Source organism: Anabrus simplex, chromosome 4, assembly GCF_040414725.1.
Source record: "Anabrus simplex isolate iqAnaSimp1 chromosome 4, ASM4041472v1, whole genome shotgun sequence".
Lineage (NCBI taxonomy): Eukaryota > Metazoa > Arthropoda > Insecta > Orthoptera > Tettigoniidae > Anabrus > Anabrus simplex.
Genome location: NC_090268.1, coordinates 142,376,221 through 142,398,516, shown reverse-complemented (window position 1 = coordinate 142,398,516; position 22,296 = coordinate 142,376,221). Strand labels below are relative to the sequence as shown.

General features: G+C 38.0%; 1 protein-coding gene across 1 annotated transcript in view; it reads left to right on the top strand.

The window, feature by feature from the left end:
• LOC136871712 (pyruvate dehydrogenase phosphatase regulatory subunit, mitochondrial) overlaps nucleotides 1–22,296 on the top strand; it is a 108,699-nt gene that overhangs the window by 32,779 nt on the left and 53,624 nt on the right. Inside the window, exons 9-10 of the mRNA XM_067145234.2 lie at nucleotides 583–779; nucleotides 13,034–13,188. Of these exons, the coding sequence (XP_067001335.2) occupies nucleotides 583–779; nucleotides 13,034–13,188 (352 nt within the window). The remainder of the gene's footprint in view (nucleotides 1–582; nucleotides 780–13,033; nucleotides 13,189–22,296) is intronic.

Sequence of the window (22,296 nt, the reverse complement as noted above, 5' to 3'; positions counted from 1 at the left end):
ACTTGTACCATTATAAGGGGCTGGTGACCTGGATTTTGGACCCCTTTAGATGATTAGCATCATCCCAGTAATTTATTATTGTTAATTGGATCCACTGATAGTTTTTGCATCACTATCGCTTTTTTCATCATCATTCATTTTAGATTCTAGTCAGTGGATACATATTGAAGTTTTAATTTTAATTTCATTACACCTTGTACCATTAGGAGCCAAAAATAAATGCCACCAAAACTGGAAAGCAGAAATAAGCTTCTCAGATATTAAGAAGAAGATCTTGATGAAATGAGATTGACTAGGATAGAGCCTATCTGAAGACAGCCGACTGTGAGGGGCTGATGTCTTTGATGTTTGACCCTTTAAAACAATCATCATCACAGCTCTGCCTAAAAATGTAGATTTTATCATTGATATGTAGTGTTTTCATGTCTGTCCATGTTCCTCTTTTGTGTTGCTCTCTCTTCTCAGACTGACCTGTCATTGCATCTGTCCTTTGTGTATGTTACTATCCTTGTTTCTACATGAGCATTCGTGTATTGAATAGCAAGTAGATGAAGGATGATAAATGTTTATTTTTCCTGACAGGTGAATAATTACTTTGTGGCTGTTGGTATGAATGGCAATTCTCTTCAAGGAGCTGGAGGAATTGGAAGAGCAGTAGCTGAGTGGCTTATACACGGTGAACCTACCACCGAACTGCTTTCATTCAGTGTTCAGCGCTTTCTGGATTTACATAATAATCGCCAGTACTTACAGCAGCGTGTGAAGGAAATAGTTGGCAGGTAATTATGATACTACTGTTGTAGAACTTAACTTCCTCCCTTACCTTTACATTTATTTTTATTTTTTCCTCGCTTTTATTTGGACTAATTATTTCAGAACATTTAGATTGCTAACTATTGAGATATTTAAAACTTGTCTAACTCCTTGGCTGAATGGTCAGCATACTGACCTTCAGTTCAGAGGGCTCCAGGTTCGATTCCAAGCTGGGTCAGATATTTTAATTATGTATGGTTAATTCCTGTGGCTCACATTCCTCTTCATATTCACAACACATCACACTACTGACCACCACAGAAACCACATTAGTGAATACATCCTCCCACATAGGTTTGGTGTCAGGAAGGACATCCAGCCGTAAAACTAGGCCGGATCCACATGTGCGATGCAGTTCACACCTGCGATTCCACCCATGTGAGATGAGCAGAAGAAGATTGCACATTTCTTCAGCACTACGATGTGCATTTTTACTGTAGCCTATGGTCATATTGAGATTGTGAGCATATCATAACTATAAGCAACTTGAAATGCTCTCCAAAAACTGTAGAAATGGTTAGTGTGACATAAAATCACTAACATTTTTATATATATAAAGATTATCATGATAATTTTGGTGCTAATGTGAAAACTCTTATTTTTCAGTATGAGTTATAGCATTGTATGTTATAATGCTGTTTTATTACTTAAACTGTCATTCATCTAGATTTGATATAGTTTTGGCTGCAAAATATTACTTTCCAGCATGCTGAGAGTAGGTTAATATAGCTATCTTCTTCTTCCACTGCTCTTTCTATACTTGCGGGATCATGGGTGCGAACTGTGTCACACATGAGGATTGGCCATTTTACTGTTGGATGCCCTTCCCATCGCCAACCCTATATGGAAGGATGTAATCATTATTGCCTGTATCTGTGGTGGTTGGTAGTGTAGTGTGTTGTCTGAATATGAAGAGGAAAGTGTTGGGGCAAACACAAATGCCCAGTCCTCAAGCCAGAAAAATTAATCACACAAGATTAAAATCCCAGCGTGGCTGGAAATCGAACCCGGGACCCTCTGAACCAAAGGCCTCAACGCTGACCATTCAGCCAAGGGGTCAGACGTTAATCTAGCTGTTTTAAGTGTTAATTTTCACTGCTGATTTTTATTTCTAAAATGACCCTCAATTAAATTTTAAGTGTTCCTTTCATTCAACTGTTTTCAAATTGTACGATTCTTGATATATACTCATAATGCCTGTAGGGAGTGGGATGCTTAAATACTATTACACAGTTGATTAAGTTTGAAAATTATGATTGGAACAGCTGTGTACTTCTGACCTTCCTATATCCACAGTGGTTTTTTTATATCACCAGATACTTCTTTTTTATAAATTTTTAACCATTTCACTGCTGTGATCTAGTTTAATTTTTTGCATTAAGTTGTCCACCTGTGGTACGATAGTTAACTCAGTTTCTTCTTTGCATTTTTAGTGCTGCCATCAAATTAACTAAATTTATTCAACATGCTTATATGCTGCTGTGGTTTCTTGGCTAGGTTTTGTCCACTTTTTTCTTTTGTTTATGTATAGTATATTGAAACAGGAACGCCCGTACTTCAGTTTATCGGAGAGCATGAAAAACGACAAGGCGTGTACGGTCCATGCCAAGAGAGTGAGAGAGAAGGGTAGTGAAATTTTTTTTTATGATTAAGTGGATCCTTCAGGTTATTCAATAGATATGCAAAGAATTATGTCACCTTTTACAGCTGAATCGTGGGGTTGTCCTTGAAGGCGTGGAGGGGACGTTGTCTTGCGGTCGGCGTCGGCATTGTCTTCCGTCGTTGGTGTTTTCTCTGTATTAGTGTTGATGGCGACTCGAACCTAAGGCAGGAACGGGGAAATGTGGAGCTTCCGCATCAGACGTCATGGGACTCTGGTGTGACACCTCTCTAAGGCGAAGCACACCGAAATAGTTCCCACAGTCAATGATGTTGAACGCACTTTAGCAGCAAGGATAAAGTCAGAGTCACAGTTCCATGAGAATAAGATGGAAGGAATTATCGTATTTGGAATATTAAACAAACGAAAACAATCTAGGACCTTCCGAGGTGCAGTGATTAAGCACTTCACAAAGAAAATTAAATTCACCGGGTACAGTCTCTGCACTGTACACCATGAGCACAATATTCACACACTTGTTGAAATAAACGACAGTCCAAGTTCTGTTACGTCGTAATTTTCAGAAGATTATCACTGGCACTTAAGATCATACGTGATTCTGAACAGGTTATGATGGGAATTGGCATGGTCCCTCGGAAAGAAATTACGATACCGTATTCCACAAGTTAATACTGTCTTTAAGAGGGAATGTTGGCACAGTTTATTACGAACACAGTTCAACGGATAGATACAGTCTTTAAATGAAATGAAGATCAGCACAGTTTTATTACGAACACAGTTCAATGGATAGACACAGTCTTTAAATGAAACGCAGGCTGGCACAGTTTATGTTACAAACATTATCGCTGTTTTCACACCGTCTTTAAATGAAATTAAGGTTGGCACAGTTTATGTTAGAAACACAGTCTTTAAATGAAATCAAGGTTGGCACAGTTTATGCTAGAAACACAGTCTTTAAATGAAATCAAGGTTGGCACAGTTTATGCTAGAAACATAGTCCACAAACGAAATATAATCGCCCATCGTACAGACTGATAAAAACGAAATTACGTTTTTGTTCATGCACAAAGTTCAAGCCCACGGAGAAGGCTTCCAACACTAACGTTTCCGAACTCAAGTACACAACCGGACCGAGTGACGAATTATATCGCGACGTGCTTACTTGCACACACACACACACTGAACTCACGGCTTACTGCAGACTCCTCTCACTCTCTCTGCCTACGGCACACTGCAGCTGCACACTGCCCACACTGCACACTCTCTGATTTACCCCAGGCTGGCGATTTGCTTATATTGCCGAAGGTTGGTGGGCGTGGCTACACCTGTGGGCCCCAAGAATATTTTATATCTTGGCCATCTTTACACTGATTGACATGAAATTTCGGCTAGCAGCGTTCAATGTTCCTGCCTGCAAGGTGACATTATTGAAATATTGATATCACATTTCGGTCATGCTGCAATGCTATGGAACACGAAAGAACCTTCTGCGTGACGTCGCTTGACCTTGGCCGGTGTCCTGGAACAGTGTGACCTTGCTTGCAGTTCCCACAATGCTTGTGCGCTCGGCGCAAGTTTTAAATGCTTACGGCCGGGTGTTAGCGAGTTCCTCTTAATAAAGGAATGAAACGTGAATGCTCGTAGGGCGTTCCCGTTTCAATATGAAGGTGTTCAACAACGCCTACCTCAAGTAGATCATAGCAGAACTCTGCATGACAAAATTTGGTACTTCAGCACCTCTGTAAACTGTAAAAAGTAGTTACATATTCGACTTGACATTTCACCGAAAGATATAGATGTAGATTATCTATATCATCTGATGGCCAGGCAGGCATCAATTTTCGAAAATGAGACAGTCTCTCATAATGCATTGGCACTGCCGGTGGCTCCAAGTAGCCTACGCAGTGGATCATATTACGCTTATTAATGTTAATATTATCATCATTCCGACGTACAACAATAATATTATTATACATATACAACATAAACATTTGATTATTATAATAATTATTATTAACAATTATTATTATTATTATCATTATTATTATTATTATTATTATTATTATTATTATTATTATTATTATTATTATTATTATTATTATTATTATTATTATTATTATTATTATTACTATACTAGTTATTCCATTCCATACAGAAGTATGCAATCAATAATAAAACGCCCCCAAGACGAGACCAGAATATCAATGAACACATATTTACTACTACTGCATTGTTGACAACACTGACTTACCCACTAACACAGTGACCACTACGACTTATGAATGACATTCCAAACAAACATATGACCAGTAGTACTACCACAGATGTTTACAAACACACAACTAACGTTAAGAAAAGAACATACAGACCATAGCCAAACAAGAGATGTACAAACAGAGTAAATGACTGTATAAATGTATTTAAAATTATATAGCTTGTGCAATGATGTATTGTAATACTTGACAAAATATGTTATGCAAATACAAACAGCAAGAATGGACTCAAAGACTCTAGCCAAAGAAGAGGCTCAAAAAAAAACAAGAAGATAATTAACAAAATTGTAAATTATTCAATGTAAATGTAAATATGTACAAAACAAAGTATTTCAGTAAACGAGGGATAGCAGGGGAAAACTATGGGGGGTGCGGTGCGGGTCCTCTCCCTGGATTGGTCCCCTTGGTGGTCCGGCGGTCTCTGCGCCAGAGTTAACAACAATTAAAACGTATTTACAACACATACAAACCCATTTAAAAATAAAATCATCAATAAAATTAACAATAAAAGGCCTAAGAGCTACTTGTTTAGCTGTCAAAGGACAGGAATGAAATAACTTTGTTCGTTCGTTCCTCCATGGTATGCACTAGCCATGCGTTTTGGTAGGTGTGCTATTTACCAACTGATGAGCCCAATTTAGCTCACTGGGGCAAAACGCTGGCAACCAAGAATGACTTAGCTGAAAAATTTCTCTTGTCCAATAACGGACCAACTATATTGGTAGTTCACCGGAAGTCGGAGCGGTTGTGCCAACTCGTTACAGTAACGAGAACTATCAGCTTATCCACAGTACAACGCTAGAACAGAACTGTACTAAGCCATCCTCGTGCTCAGAATAAATTAATGTTATAAAATCTGAAATAATAATTTCCGTGAATAATAGCACAGTTTGGATGAGAATGTGAGATAAAACGTGAACAAAAAACACACACACAGTAGAACCTCGATAATTCGAAATCGGTTAATTCAAAATCCCGCCTAATTCGAAGAAGCTCTCGTTCCCGGAAACATGAGATACGGTTTTGCATGTTATTTAAATTGTTTAATTTGAAATACAGATAATTCGTAATTTGAAGTACAATTCAGACTTTTAATTCGAAACTGCCTTAACATTTTAAAACAATAGTATGTTGCAGAGTAATTTAAATTCAAAATTTATCCGCATCATGATAAAACGTGTCTTCTGGAACGTGCAGGGGTACCTTTCTGCACTTTCACACACTTCAGTGTGTCTACAGTGTGCTTCATAATTGCTAAGTTCGAGTGAAATCAGAATTCTTTTGTATCCAACGTTTTAAGGAACGCCATAATATCAGGCAGCAGGCAGTGTGCGGAGAAACAGAATCCACGAACACTGGTGATGCCGACAGTTGGCGAAAAAGCGTGGCTCATATAATCTATTCGTAGGCACCGAACAATATTGTCATTGTCGATGAAATTGCATTGCTTTCTTTTAATGCCGAGCCCAAACGGTCTTATGGTTTTAAAGGAGAAAGTGCCAGCCGGGAAATCGTATAAGGGGGGGTCATTGTATTATGTAGCAATGTGCACAAAAGCGAGAGAATTCCTCTCATCATAGGAATGTTTGATAAGCCACGATGTTTTAAGGGCGTCGGGCACATTCCGTGCATGTACAAGGCATCTAAAAATGCAAACAGTAGAGTAAATAAAAAAATAATGCATTTGCACAGGGGAACCAGCATAATTTTTCTTTGTCTTTGAATCATGTGATTTTTTGCTTTCGTTGCGTGAGGTTATGTTTGTCAGTTATTTATCCAAGTGCATTATTTGAACATTGTAAATGCACCTTGTTGGATACATTTTGGAAGTGGTTTTTCCATGGCATTTGAAAAAATTAAATTGTGAATGAAGCTGATTGCATGCATTAATAGGTCTTAGAGTACTTTGTGACGCGGCAACTGTTTACATTTCTGAAGTACGAGAGAAGTGCCATGGCGGGAAATCGTACAAGGATAGAGTGGCTGTATTGTGTTGTCATGCAGAAGGAAGCGAGAGACTTTCTCCCCTCTTCATAGAAAAGTTTGATTAGCCACGACAAATATTTCACGATGTTTTAAGGGCATTGGGCACTTTCTGTGCAAGTACAGGGCATCTAAAATGCATTACAGTACAGTAATCCAATGAATAAAACACTTGCACATGGGAGCCAGCATAGATTTCTCCTCATCTTTGAATCGTGCTTCTTTTTTTTTTCTTTCCTTCGTTGCGAGAGGTTATGTTTGTCAGTGAGTTATCCAACTGCATTATTTGAATACTCGAAATGCACCTTCTTGAATGCATTTTGAAAATAGTTTTCTTTTCCATGACATTAGAAATGTTTAAACTGTGAATCAAGGTTAACTGCATGCATTAACGGGCCTTAGAATATTTTGTAACACGGCAAGGGTTGGCTCTTCTGAATTACAAATTGGCGGTTAATTCGAAATCACATAATTCGAAGTCCGATTTTTGAGTCCCGACGACTTTGAATTAACGAGGTTTTACTGTATTAAGAAGTAAAATATCTGGAGAATAAAATGCATGTTATGAAAACTGGAATAATACCAATATTAAATATATTAAATATAATAATGCCATGCATCACAATAACGTAGAATAACAACGTGCAGTAGAAAAAAGCACTCAAATAGTTAATGAAAAAGAGAATTTTAATGTGGATAATAATGTACTTCAGGTAACAATGTGAGATACAGCATAAACAAACACTCAAGTAAATGGAATATCGGTGAAGTTTTACATCCGTGAAAAAGACTACTTTTATGAAGTGCAAAGAGTAATTTCTCTGACGTAGGGTGTTTGCTTCTATGGTAATAGGAATAAATGTACCTACAGACAGCACTTGAAAAGAATCCAATTCTGTTACCGTCTTGGACTTATTTTTATTCTTCTCAGGCGTTTCAAAGTATGGATGATCCCGCTGCTTTTCATCAGCAAGGTAGCTTTGTTTCCTATTGTAATTACGGTACTCCTATTGACTCTTGTGGCTGCAGCTATTCTCTGAACCACTTGAACAACAGATACGAAGGGCGGTCCATTACCTGTTTTACTCTCAAAATATTGCCTCGCGTTGCACAACTTTTCACTAGACTGGCTGGTGAGAATAGTCCCGCGCCCGAAAACCTCCTTTTTCTTGGAAAATGCGCTCTTAGCATCGCGTGCCAACATGATAAAATAATTGCACACAAAGATAACCTAAAGCCAGTGACAAGTATCAGTCTAAAGCTATGTATTACATATTTAAATTGAGTACTGATATATATTATGCTACACACTCAGTATTATCACAAAACAACAATAAAAACCCTGCAAAATAAAAATGCGAACACTGCCAAAAGTGCAGAGTACAATAAACACAGCTAGTATTGCGTGGTACATAAAACACAGCTGACAACAACCAGGCAACACCGAGTGGCCGACCTCTTCTGTACATGCGAATGGCTGTCTGCGATTGGCCAATCATTAATTCGCATTTTCTTCGCCTGTTCGTAGCACTCAAACGTTAAGTCGAAACATAAAATGCACAAACTGTAATGGGGGCGTTAAACTAATAACATTATTATTATTATGGAAACATACTCCTTTACCGTGCATCATGGCTTCCATGTGTGACCATAGTATCTAAACAAACCAACCCCATGGCACTACAGCCTTTTAAGGGCCTTGGCTTGCCAAGTGATAGCTGCGCAGCCCGAAGACCTGCAGATTACGAGGTGTCGTGTGGTCAGCACGACGAATCCTTTCAGCTGTTATTTTTGGCTTTCTAGACCAGGGCCGCTATCTCATTGTCAGATAGCTCCTCAATTCTAATCACGTAGGCTGAGTGGACCTCGAACCAGCCCTCAAGTCCAGGTAAAAATCCCTGACCTGGCCGGGAATCGAACCCGGGGCGTCCGGGTAAGAGGCAGGCACACTACCCATACACTATGTGGCCAGCGACCATAGTATCTGCCCCAAGGAAATTCTTTTGTTTCTGGAATAGACTCATTCAGATGCTGATTGCAATAGGAGTGAATGCGATAGGGGATGCGGAGAAATTTTGGGAAGTGGTAGTGGTGACTGTACCATGGCATGGGGTAGGGAGAGAAATTATCGTGAAATCGATGTGCCCCTCATGTGTTTTGATGGTGAGATTGTACCTACATTGTACGGTGGTGGTGGTGATTATTGTTTTAAGAGGAAGTGCAACTAGGCAACCATCCTCTATATAACACTAATCAGAAGGAAAAAGGGAAGGGATCCAACACTTCGAAAAATGAAGGTCTCGGCCAAAGGAAGACAAGAGCCACGAAGGGCGTGAACATGAAAGACTCCCTAGCCCTCACAAACCTAATAGCGTCGGGGTCGGAAAAGAACAAGAGTTGACCAAGGGAGGTTGGATAGGATAGATAAAAGTGAGGAGCCTGGCACATGTAAGTGGAAGCAATGCCAGGACTCAGCTGAGGGCCCTGTGGTAGCCAACCCATGCTCCAAATTTCAGAGCCCCTGGGGCCCCTCTCAGTCGCCTCTTACGACAGGCAGGTGATACCGTGGGTGTTATTCTACCGCCCCCACTCACAGGGGGACTACATTGGTCAGCTCGCTCTATCTCATTTTCTAGTACCAGTGGGTTTGTTTTTGTGACATACACCCTGAGCTCCTTCGTCTTGGCAAGATTTATTTTGAGTTCCAGTTTTTGTGCTTCGGTTTCAATGTCTTTCATCTTCTCATATAGTGTTTTGGTTCGGCTAGAAGTTTGTAACTGGATACCTTTCCCAACGACATAATTTTTAAAGTGAAAATTCTGATCTGGAATCTCCCAGGATTCAAACCTCGATTGTTCAGGTGGATAGATAGCAGCTCAGATGGTTGACCCTTGAAGGTGCTCAAGTATGTTAGCTTTGTGTTGGTAGATTTACTGGCACATAAAGAACTACTGTGGGACAAAATTCTGGCACCTCAGTATCTCCAAAAACCATCAAAAGTATTTAGTGGGATGGGATGTAAAAACAATAACATTATTATTATTATTATTATTATTATAATATTATTATTATAATATTATTATTATTATTATTATTATTATTATTATTATTATTATTATTATTATTATTATTATTATTATTATTATTATTATTATTATTATTGAAAGGTAACATACACATGAGGGAACCGAAATATTTGCACTCATTGCAGAGATATCACTTTTACTTCACAAGTAGGTAAACTTTATGAGAGAATTATACAGTGTAAGATCTCACCTCTTAACCCTCAGTGATGTCAGATTTAAATACCTTGTGAGCTGACTTAGAAATGATATTTAAATGGCCCAGCAAAAAGGTTAGAAGCATGCAAACATGCAAAAGGTCTTAAAACAACTAGGGAACACTTTTTTGACATTTTGTTCGTATAATAGAAAAAGCATGAACTTGACAGTTACATTGCCTCAGTAATATTGCTTGGTATGTCAAGAGTTCAAAACATTCTTCTAAATGAAGAGTAGTTCCACACATTTTACACTGCAGAGAATTTTTACATCTTTCCCCCCCTACTGTAGCAAACAACACACTTTTTGGTGACATTCCTTTCTGTTGGAGGAATATACAGGCCTTTGGACTTTTTACATCAGAATTGTTCTTTTTGCTTTTTTGTGTATGATTTGGGTTTGTCAGAAATTTTTTTCAAATAAAGTTTCCATATTACTTCAGAAAAATCGAAAGTTCTGTTGGTGGTTGCATCTTTTACTTGTCCAATAATTCTTTACTAACTCCATTGTATTCAGTAAACATGGAAATGAGGGAGTCTTCTTCAGTTTTTGTCCAATTCCAGTCACTATTTCCTTTGTGTTGTCATACAAACATGCTTTGGGGGCCTAGTTATGTCATCACTTTCTTCCCCCTCAATACTATCATCAGTATTGCCAAGATTATGTTCACACTGTTTTGTCATCACTAAAATCACTGCTTTCAGAACCACTTAAAACACCTAGGAGAATTCTTATCTGATCTTCACCCACACAACTACAGCTTTACAATGCGATGATAACACAAGAATTTGAATAAAGACATCACAAAAGAACTGTTGTTTCTTGACCAGAGTGTATAGAGCGTGGATTAGGGTGGGGAATTTCCAAAGTTTCAAGTCTACAATTCATTTCAGAATGCATACGAAACACACGTATGGGATAGAATTTGAACTGCGTGCATTTATACTAGGCAATGTGGCATTGCAAGCTGTGGTCATCAAATGATTCATACCCCGTAACAAGTTGGTGCGACCAGAGCTCGTCAAATGATCTGATTTGGTTAAGCTAATCTCTCTGAATAGCTGCACGGATATAGGAAGGGAAGACCAACAGTTGATCTAATCTTTGGAGTCACCTGTTAATGGTACAAAGAATGATGACATAGTCTAATTTAAACACAAGAATATAATATAATTGAAAAGCTCTTGGAGCACAATAGAGAGGAGGAAAAATACAGTGACTACACTTATTGTTGGAGCTTTGTTCCCAAATCATTGAATAAGTGGCAAAATATATGTATAGTTTTCCTCCCTTTCATAGCATTTCCCTGTCATTTCTAGGTATGATTTCCTCATTTTCTGAAAGGTAGGAACTCTCCTTATAACTTCATTGGTTAATATTATAGTTTGCCCCTTGTAACAACAATCACTGCTATCCACTAGTATCTAGGAAGTACAGGAAGTCACAGTCTAGCAGAACTCTTCAATTGGGATAAGGTTTCCTTTTCCAGTAATGCTTGCTTTCCTTAGTCCTAGTTTGTTTTCAAGTTTTAAGATCCTCATTCGTTGAAGATTATAAGTATTTCTTTTCTTTATTTTTCTTAAGTGATTACCCCCCTTACATTTTTTTATTGTAAGGTGTTGATAACTGTGTTAGGAGCATTTTAAAACATTATAGTCATTTCCTTCATAAATATTGCTCCAAGTTGTTATACAGCCGTCATCGAGAAAATTGAAACTGATGTAAACAAAGATAATCATGTATCGATCTGTTTTCTCCTTGTTGATTCGAGAATCACAGGACTACTTCCAAGCACATGCCAAGAGCCACATGGGGTTGTCTAGGAACTGATTGCCACGATTACATCAAATTGCCGGATGCCACTGATGTAAACATGTAGATGAAATACTATGGTAATATGAATTTCGAGACAAATTATATTCACTGCCCAAGAAGAATAAACAACAAACGAATGACAAATCACATATGGATATTTAACATCCCAGAAAAGAAATAAATTACGGAAGTTGAAATGATTTGATGTTATGCCCAAAATGTAAATGCATAGTGAATCATTTACAACAGCACATATGAGGAACAATTGACACTTTAAATATTTAATACTTCAATAAAATTAAATTCTAGAAGAGAGAGAGAGAGAGAGAGAGAGTTTTGAAAAGGCAATATTTAGAAAACTTTAAAAGGTACTTTACTTCATTAGAATCTGATGATAGACTAACTCCTTTGAAGTAGCATTAATCTCTTTCTCACTGCTGCTTTGATCATTTGGATTAATGGCAAGACAGTTGATAGTCATATCGCACAGATCATCTGATTTCCAGAATCTCAGCTCTTTCGCCACCACATTTCAGCTGTTTCTCACCAGAGTTTCATTAATGTTTTGACTTATGAGTTTAAAGGTTTTATTATTACAAGCAACATATCCCTTTACCTGGGTCCGGACCAACTCGGTGGGGTAACACTTCTGCTGAGCCTTCACAGACAGACACTTCCATAGAGGTTAGAGATGTAACTTGGCAGGTTAAACAAGAGCGCATGCATCCCTGGAACTTTTTTAAGTTGAATTGCTTGCTTATATTAATGACAATGGATACAAATTAATTCTAGGATATATTTCTGACTTAAATTATTTGACAAGTTATATTTTGGACATTTTGCATGTAGGATGGCATTGTGCCACAACTAACAAACTACTTTGATGTCCCCGCGAATGTGTACTCATGTTCACAGGAAACGAGCGACTTGGCCATGTGGTTAGGGTCGCGTAGCTGTGTATTTAAATTCGGAAGATAGTGGGTTCGAATCCCACCATGGACAGCTCTAAAGATGGTTTTCCATGGTTTTGTATTTTCACACTAGGCTGTACCTTAATTACAGCCACAACCACTTCCTTCCCAATCGTAACCCTTTTGCATCCTTATGTTGCCGAGAACCCTTGATGTGTTAGTGCCACATTAAACCACTAGAAAAAAAAATATTCACAGCAGGACTGGTTTTATCGATGACGGCAGTATATTATATTGATTGGAAGAATAATTTTGAACTTGGCTTTGAGCTTGCAGGCATTACTCGATTCTATATCCCATGCAGAGCGAGTACAAGTATGCTCGAAAGCTGCGCTGCTCCCCACTCTATAGTGTATTGGAACGGAGAGGAGCTCTCTTTGGCACTAGAATGGGTTATGAACGGCCCCTCTACTTTGATTCTACATACAAACGTAAGTGATAGAAACAACATATCATTAATACACAGGTGTCACTCTTATAATAGGAAGAAAATGGTCATTATCGACCTGAATTAAATAATGTTAAATCTAAGGCAATTGTGTATGATAAAGAAATAACATGCAAAAGAAGGAGCGAACATTTGTGTATTATTTAGATTACAATAGACTCTCGGCTCTCCGGCCTAATGTGGCGGAAGGTCAAGCCGGATAACCAAAACTATGGATAGACCGGATTTCTAGAAATACCCTCTTTCCGACCTTAGCCATGCCATTAAAAAAAACACCCTTTTTTTTTATAACAAACCACAATTTTATTAATATTTCCCGACTTCTTATGTAGTACATGCTAGTTACAAGTGTTTATGTATGTAAACGCATAAACATATGGGTATTGCACATAGTTTCTCATCCATAGCCGCTACAACTTTTTTTTGTTTTATCACCCATTTTACAATCTTTAATTAAAACCCTATAGAGCACACAAACAACAATTCACCAACATATGCACTTTGGACATCCAATAAACAACTGACGAAACAAAGAAGTCAGAGTTGCCAACAGAGCTGCTCTCTGTGTATGTTCATTGTTGTTTGTGAGTGCTGAAAGTGGGCTTCTATGTCTCGTTTGTTCAAAGGTTCTTTTCCGATAATTTATTGAATACGTATGTATTAACAATACTGTACCTTATAATTGCGACTCTACATGTGCCAGAAGCACAAGATATGCGTAAAACATTTTGAATGACCACATAGGATTCTAGCAGGAGCCCACTTGCTAAAGCATTGGAAAAGTATTATGCTTTAATACAGTACTAAGTAGGCCAGATATCCGAGAGTCTACTGTATATTCATTTCATCTGTATTCACTAACTGGTTTTTTCATTCATTTGTTTATATTAGTCATTGCCACAATGGATTATGCATCTTAGCTTACTAGGCTTTCAAAATTATGGGTTACCTCATATATAGCCACTGTTGATTTGCCATGAAGACAGACATCTTAGGCAGGTTCTTTGTGATTTTAGGATTTTCATTTATGAGAAAAACTGCTCACAAATACTGGTAGACCAAAACATAACTGCATTCTGTCAGCAAATGATCCAAAAAGTGGGTATTTAGAGAGGTCAGTATTTAAAAAATATCTGAACCAGTACAGTGTTTAAACTGGCTTTTTATAGCGGTGTCGTTTTGCAGGTGAGCAAAATCCAATTGTAAGTATAATCTTGCTTTCATTGTGTCAATTTCTTGTTGACATTATTGTGGTTTGGAAACTGCCATTTCAGAAGATAGTGTAATCTTGACATTGCACACAAGATCTCTATAAACATCACTGAATATTACAATAGTCCAATGCTGATAACTTTTCATTTCAGAAGATAGTGTATTCTTGATACAGCACATGAGATCTCTATAAACACCACTGAATATTAGAAGTAAGTCGACTGCTGATAACTTTTCTAAGCTAAGGGAAACCGAGAGCAAGGAAAGGTCTGTTGTGACATTTGTGCTCGTGGTGCACATTTTGCGACCACTGACATACAGTTACCGAGCTCAGAACATTTTAAGCAATCTTCATACCTATGGGAGTAGTGGAGTCCCACTTCCATCTGACAGGCGAGGGACTCCTTGGAAACAACTTGGCGAACAAAATGGGAATTCAATGGGGAGCTATCATTATTAATGGGGCTTATGGAAGAAGGAAACTAGAACTAGCTGAGTCAGCAAACAGGATGCGCCTGGATGTGTTAGGAGTTAATGATATTCGGGTAAGGAGAGATAACAAGGAAGAGATAGAGATTACAAAGTGTTCTTGATGGGTGTTAAACAGGAAGGGCATATTGTAGGGTAGGGTAGGACTGTTCAGCAGGAATACTATTGCATGCAACATAGTTTCTGTTAGGCACATAAATGAGCAAATGATTTTGGTAGATTTAGAAATTGAAGGAATTAGGATGAGAATTGTCTCAGTCTCTTCAATATGTGAGGGTGCAGATAAGGAGGAAGTTGATAAATTTTTATGAAGCATTAAGTGACATCATAGTCAGTATCAGCAGCAAGGATAGGATAGTGCTAATGGGTGAAATCAGTGCAAAAAGTTGGAAATAGAACTGAAGCGAATGAGAAGGTGATGGGTATATATGGGGAAGATATGGAGGCTAATAGGAATGGGAAGTGTTTACTGGACTTCTTTTGAATCTAAGAAGCAGCTGTGGGAAATTTTGGTAATAACATGGAAAGGCTAGGTCAAGCTGCAGGAAAATTTTTTTTGACAGTAATAAAATTGCGTATACATTCTTCAAGCATAAGGCTATTCACTGCTACACATGGGAGGGTAGGGGCACCAGATCTGTAAGACTATATCATAACCGACTATGAATTGCGGAAATATGTTTGGAATGTGCGGGTATTCTGGGGCTTTCTTGATGATACAGACCACTATCTGATCTGTAGTTCACTAAGTATCTCTCTCTTTTTTTTTACAAGTTGCTTTACGTTGCACCAACACAGATAGGTCTTATGGCGACGATGGGACAGGAAAGGGCTAGGAGTGGGAAGGAAACAGCCGTGGCCTTAATTAAGGTACAGCCCCGGCATTTGCCTTGTGTGAAAATGGGAAACCATGGAAAACCACCTTCAGGGCTGCCGACAGTGGGGTTCGAACTCACTATCTTCTGAATACTGGCTACTGGCCGCACTAAAGCAACTGCAGCTATCGAGCTCGGTAAAATAACTCTAGGTCTAGGGCAGAGAGAGTGAAATCAGTCTGCAGATGAATAAGGTTAGAAAATTTCCAGGACTAAGGAATTAGATAAAAGTTCATGGACATGATTAGTGAAAAATTCCAAACAATGGATAGTAAGCAATCAGGATATAGAAAGAAAATGGGTGGTGTTCAGAGATGCTGTAGTAGAAACAACAGGGGAATGCCTAGTAACAACTGTGTGTAAAGATGGGAAAAAGCAAACATCTTGGTGGAATGATGAAGCTTGTAAACATAAAAAGAAGGCATATCAGAAATGGCTCCAAACAAAAACTGAAGCAGACAGGGAATTGTACGTAGATGAAAGAAACGTATGATTCCAAAAAGAAGTCATGGGATGATTTTGGTGATAACGTGGAAAGGCAAGGTCAAGCAGCACGGAAAACTTTCTGGACAATAATAAAGAATATTTGAAAGGGAGGGGAAAAGTGAAATTAATAGTGTTTTGCATAAATCAGGCGAACTCATAATAGATCCCAGAGAATCACTGGACAGGTGAGAGGAATATTTTGAAAATCTTCTGAACGTAAAAGGAAATCTTTCTGGTAACGTTGGAAACAATTGAACTCATGGGGAGGAGGACAATAATGTTCGTGAAATTACTGTTGAGGACGTGAAAAGAATGGTAAATAAACTCCATTGACATGGTGAAATATAGTGTGAAGGCGGGGATGAAATGGCTTCATAGAGTAATAAGATTAGCACATCATTTTAGTAAGATATTTTGTGATTGGACAGCAGTAATTGCTTTTATCTATAAGCAAGGGAACAGGAAGGATTGCAACAACAATCCAGATATTTCACTGCTCAGAGTACCAGGCGAGGAGTTCGCAGGCAATTTGGAAAGGAGGGTGTGATCAGTGGTCGAGAGTAAGTTTGATGAAAACCAGTGTAGTTTCAATCCACAGAGGGACTGTTAGGATCAGATTTTCATACATACATACATACATACATCATCATTATAGACCATTATGCCTTTCAACATTCAGTCTGCAAGCATCTTCCTCTAGGACATTTCTCCACAGAACCGATTTTATTTTACATAAGACACATTTCAAAATAAGCCTCATTTAAACGGACATTTCGAATTCTGGACAGCGGACATCGTAACTTGTCTCGTCCACTTGCCTTAAGCAGACACTTTACATGTTCCAGGACACTTTCTTTACACAGGGCTCTGTCATTCTTTCACTTAATGTCATTCTGCAAACATACAGGAATTCCGTTTGTTGTTTGTACTGTTTCGTATCCAAGGAAAACGGAAGAAAACGTACATAGAAATGCTGTATGCATATTCTTTAAAATGGCGGCAAGTGAGATGTTTGACTGAAGTTGCTCTTGCTACATCCTGCGTAAATAGAAAGTTAAGTTGCAGAAAGTGCTGATCCGCGTGAACTAAGTTATATTTCCAAGTGCCTTCTACCTTAAAAAGTAAACTCCATGTCTCTGAAGGAAGTAGCTAAGAAGATATCGGCTTTCGAAGATTCCATGAAAGACTTTCAAGATCGCCTAGACTCAGCAGTCAGTGTCACCAACCCACCGAACGTGCTCCAAGCGCTTGGTGGCGAGTTCCAGGCATTCAAGAAACAGGCCAGCAAAGACATCTCTAAGCTTAAAGGGGAGTTGAAGGCTCTGGAAAATCGGCTTCAGAAACAAGACGACGTTTTGGATGAGATAAGAATTAAATAAAAACTTTTCCACTTGATCGATACTTTTATTATTTAACCTTAGGCTAAATTATGTCATTAAAAACTGCAGTACATGTTTCAATTGCTTGGCAATCATCATCAGCTGCTTATCTTTTAGCTTAGGCGAAAGAATATAAAAACATTTGATAATTAAAATTTTTGGTAAAGAACACTTAATGGTGAGGGAGGGTGGGGGGGAGGGGGATGTTAAAATTAGATATACAAATTAAAAAGCTATTTCTAAACTAAAAACTTCCTAAACTTCCTTCTATGGCACTACATTCGTTCTTCATTAGTTTCAGCTGTGTTTCACTCAATGCACAGTTCACTTGTCTTGATTAGGTGTTGTCCTTCATTTTTCTAGATCATTCTTATTGTCCGCTAGAAGAATTTATGCTAACTATGGTTGAATTTGTTCAGTATTTCGCTTAGATGGATAGTTTGAAGTACGGCCCCTATTTAATTGTTCGTTGTGTAAATTTATCCTAAATCTTCAAAAGATTGGCACATTTGGTGTGACCCCTGTCCAATTTATTCTGGTTACGGAGTGTGAAAACATATGCACGGGGGCCAATAAAAATATCCAAGTATTATTGCAGATCACACTGTTTCTAAAACGAATGTTAGTAGAAGCCTTTTATTTTGGAACAGTGGGTTATAAAACATTATTTTCTGGTCACACTCTTAGACAATGAATTACTCAGCCATGTGCGACTGCGACAGAACAAACTTTGGCTGCCATTTTGAAAACTTTGACCAATTACAAGTAATGAAAATCATTTTTGCTCCATATTGAAAGAATCTTAATTTATAATAATATAAGTAATTTATTTAACTCAACCTATTCAATACAGTACAAGATGTTAACATATTATTTAAACATCGTTAAAAATAGTTGAGACATGTTTCACCCCTTCTGTGGGGCATAATCAGTCATATCAAATACCTCAAAATTCTACCAGACGTCTGGTTGTAAATTTTAAGAAATATGATGCATGAGTGAATACATTAAAAAACATTTACAAGATCTTATCATTAACAAAAATATCAAATTGATTAAAACATGTTACACTAGTGAACACGTTGGTGAATTTTCACTCAAAACAAGGCCGTCATACGTACAGTATTGACAATAATGGTAGTTAAAGTCTTATACGATGCTAAGTTCGAAGACAGTTTAAAATTTATATACATATATTGTGAATGAATGCAGAATACATATAATTACAATTTACTGTACACGTATTTTACATTGTGAAATGATGCGGAAAAGCATTCCAATTTTGTATTAATTTCCATTAAAATTTTTTTTTTTTACCTCAATATTGCGTTCCTGATGTAAGCTAATCAGAAATGGCTTCAAGATGTAAAATTTTGTATGTGATTTATGACCAGCTCATGTAAGAATGTTGCATTACGTCGTAATTCAAATTGGATGTCTATGTCTATGTTGACTAATTATATTTTAGACTCAAACAAAATAGTTCGCCGAAGTATCCATGGGCTAATCACCTCCGTTGGACACACTCTATGGAGTGCCTAGTGCATGTAAACAACAGTTGATCTTCTTCTTTAAGACGCCGTCTCCGAGCGGAGGTTGGCGATCCACGTAACTAGCTCTGATCTTGACAACGCAGAATGGAATGCCATTTCTGAAGTACAGCAGTGCCATCTTCGAAGGTCTTTCAGCCATGAATTTCTTCTTCTCCCAACAGATCTCTTCCCCTGTATCTTCCCTTCGATAATAAGCTGTAATAACTGATACCTCTCACCTCTCATGATATGTCCTAGGTATTGCGTTTTCCTCTGTTTTATGGTGAGCAGTAGTTCTTTTTGCTTTTTCATCCGACGAAGGACCTCGGCATTTGAGATTTTCATTACCCAGGATATCCACAAGAGACGGTGATACAGGAACATTTCGAACATTCATCAATACGTTTTTCTATGATTGGATCCAGAGTCCAGCTTTCACATCCATATAGGAGAACAGAAAATATATAGCAGCGGATCATACGAATTCATAGTTGGAGACTGAGATCTGACCTCACAAAGAATTTCTTCATGGTAATGAATTGTTTCCTGGCCTGCTCAATTCTAGATATTATCTCCCGTTTGGAGTTTCATTGGTCATCCAAGATGGTATCCAGATATTTGAGAGAAGACACTTGCTCAACTATTTTATTTTTTATTGTGAGATTTGTCCGAATTGTCTTCTTAGAGAACAACATCAGTTTCGTCTTTGAGGGGTTAACATATAATCCAAACTCTTCACTGTGCTTAACTAAGGAGTTTATCATGCACTGAAGGGCAGGCATGTCATCAGCTATGACAACAGTATCATCTGCATATCTGATGTTGTTGATGATTTTCCCGTTAATTTTGATCCCACCATAGTCTTACAATGTTTCTTTAAAGATTGCCTCCGAGTAAATGTTTAACAACAGAGGTGACAGTACACAACCCTCGCGGACGCCCTTCCTGATCGAAGCAGTTTCTGAAGTTCCTTGATCAGTTTTGACATTTGCAAACTGATTCCAGTACAGGTTACTGATTATACGTAAGTCACCGGAGTCAGTATCTGTTGATCTCAGAATCTCTATCAACTTATTGTGCCTGACACAATCAAAAGCTTTTTTATAGTCTATAAAACAGGCATAGACATCAACATTCATATCTCTGCACCTCTGTAACAACACATTTAACGAGAAGAGTGCCCCACGTGTACCAACGCCATTTTGGAAACCGAACTGATTCTGATCCATGTGAGATTCACATTTTTTGTATATTCTAGTGTGAATGATTCGCAAGAATATTTTGAGCACGTGAGACATCAAACTTATCATACGATAATCATCGCACTGAGACGAGTTAGGCTCCTTCGGTAGTGGTATGAAGGTTGATTTCAGCCAGTCTGATGGTATTTCTCCTGATACATATATTTGATTGAATAATGATGTTAAGATATTGAGGCCGGTAGATTCCTGTTCTGTTATTACTTTGAGAACTTCAGCGTACACACCGTCAGGTCCAGTTGCTTTACCCTTCTTTTGAAGTTTTACGGCATGTACAACTTCACTTTTTGTTATTTCAGGGCTATTTTCATTTATTCTTTCGTCAGGTGAAGGAGGATCATTTCTGTCATCTTTGAAGAGATTTTCTATATATTCCTTCCATCGTTTGAGTTTCCCTTCCACATCCAAGATGATTTCATTATTGGCATCTCTCAAAATTTGACCATATCGTCTGCGTTTCAAACCAGCAAGTTCTTTCACTTTCTTATGCAAGTTAAAATAGTCGTGCTTCTCTTGAAGGATCTCAATTTCTTTACATCTGTCTGTCATCCATAATTCTCGGGTTTCCCTGCACTTTCTGCGTACAGCTTTGTTTAGAATTTTGTATTGAATGTGATCTGTATTTTTGTGCTTTCTCCTTTCATCCATAAGTTCTAGAATTTCATCTGTCATCCAGCTCTGTCTTTTGATGTTGTTGCATTGTCCAATTTCATTTTCCTGGATTTCAATCACACTATCTTTAATGGCGTTCCATGTGTATTCTACCTCTGATGATTCAGTGTATCTTATTAATTCCATCTTCTTTTCCAGTGCAGTTCCAACATTAGTTCTTACTTTGGGATCCAATAGTTTCTTAATATCTATATGCTTGGATAGTTTAAAATTTCTTTTAATTTTTCTGAAACGTACCATTTTAAGGTCCATTACAACTGGATTGTGGTCACTATTTACATCAACACCGGGATACGTCTTAACGGATGTCGCATATTTCTTTAGTTGTTGTTTTACCAAAATGAAATCAATTTGATTTCTTATGATCTTTTCATCGTTATCGGCGGGTGATATCCATGTGTAAAGCCGCCGAGGAGGAAGTTTGAAGAATGTGTTAGAGACAAACAGATTGTGCTCCATACAGAACTGAACAAGTCTATCTCTTCTTATGTTACGTTCACCAAGACCATGGCTGCCTACAGTATTGCCTTCAATGCCAGCCCCTACTTTTGAGTTGAAATCACCCATGACCAATGTTATTTCTCCATTCTTAGTAGTTATTTTCATAGCTTTCTCTAAGGTGTCATAGAATGCTTCTACTTCATCATCATCTTTATCGGCAGTTGGCGTTTGGACCTGAATAACGTTCATGATCCGGTGTGATGTTTGTAACCTCAGCAACATTACTCTATCACTAAGTGGTACAAAATCTAGAACTGAATTTGCAATCATTGATGAAATAAGCACAGCAACTCCATATCTGTGATTGGTATCGGTTCCTCCCGAGAAGTACATATATCCTTCCTTCGTGTTCTGAATTCCTGATCCTGTCCATCTTACCTCACTCAATCCAAGGATGTCTACTTTCAATCTACATCTTTCTGCTTCCACATTTGCTAGTTTTCCACTCAAATACAAACTGCGTACATTCCAAGTAGCAACTTGTAATTTCTTGTCATAGATTTTGATTTTCCTAGCACTGTCAAGTACACAATCGTTCACAACTATGTTCGCAGCATTCGCCCCCGGGGATCCGATTGGGGGAATAGAAACTCCGGATACTAATTTCTGAGCCATGTTATGTGAATTTATAGGGATGTCCTTTAGGACCTTTAATGCAGTGGTTTCCCGTTGCCTTCTGCATTCTA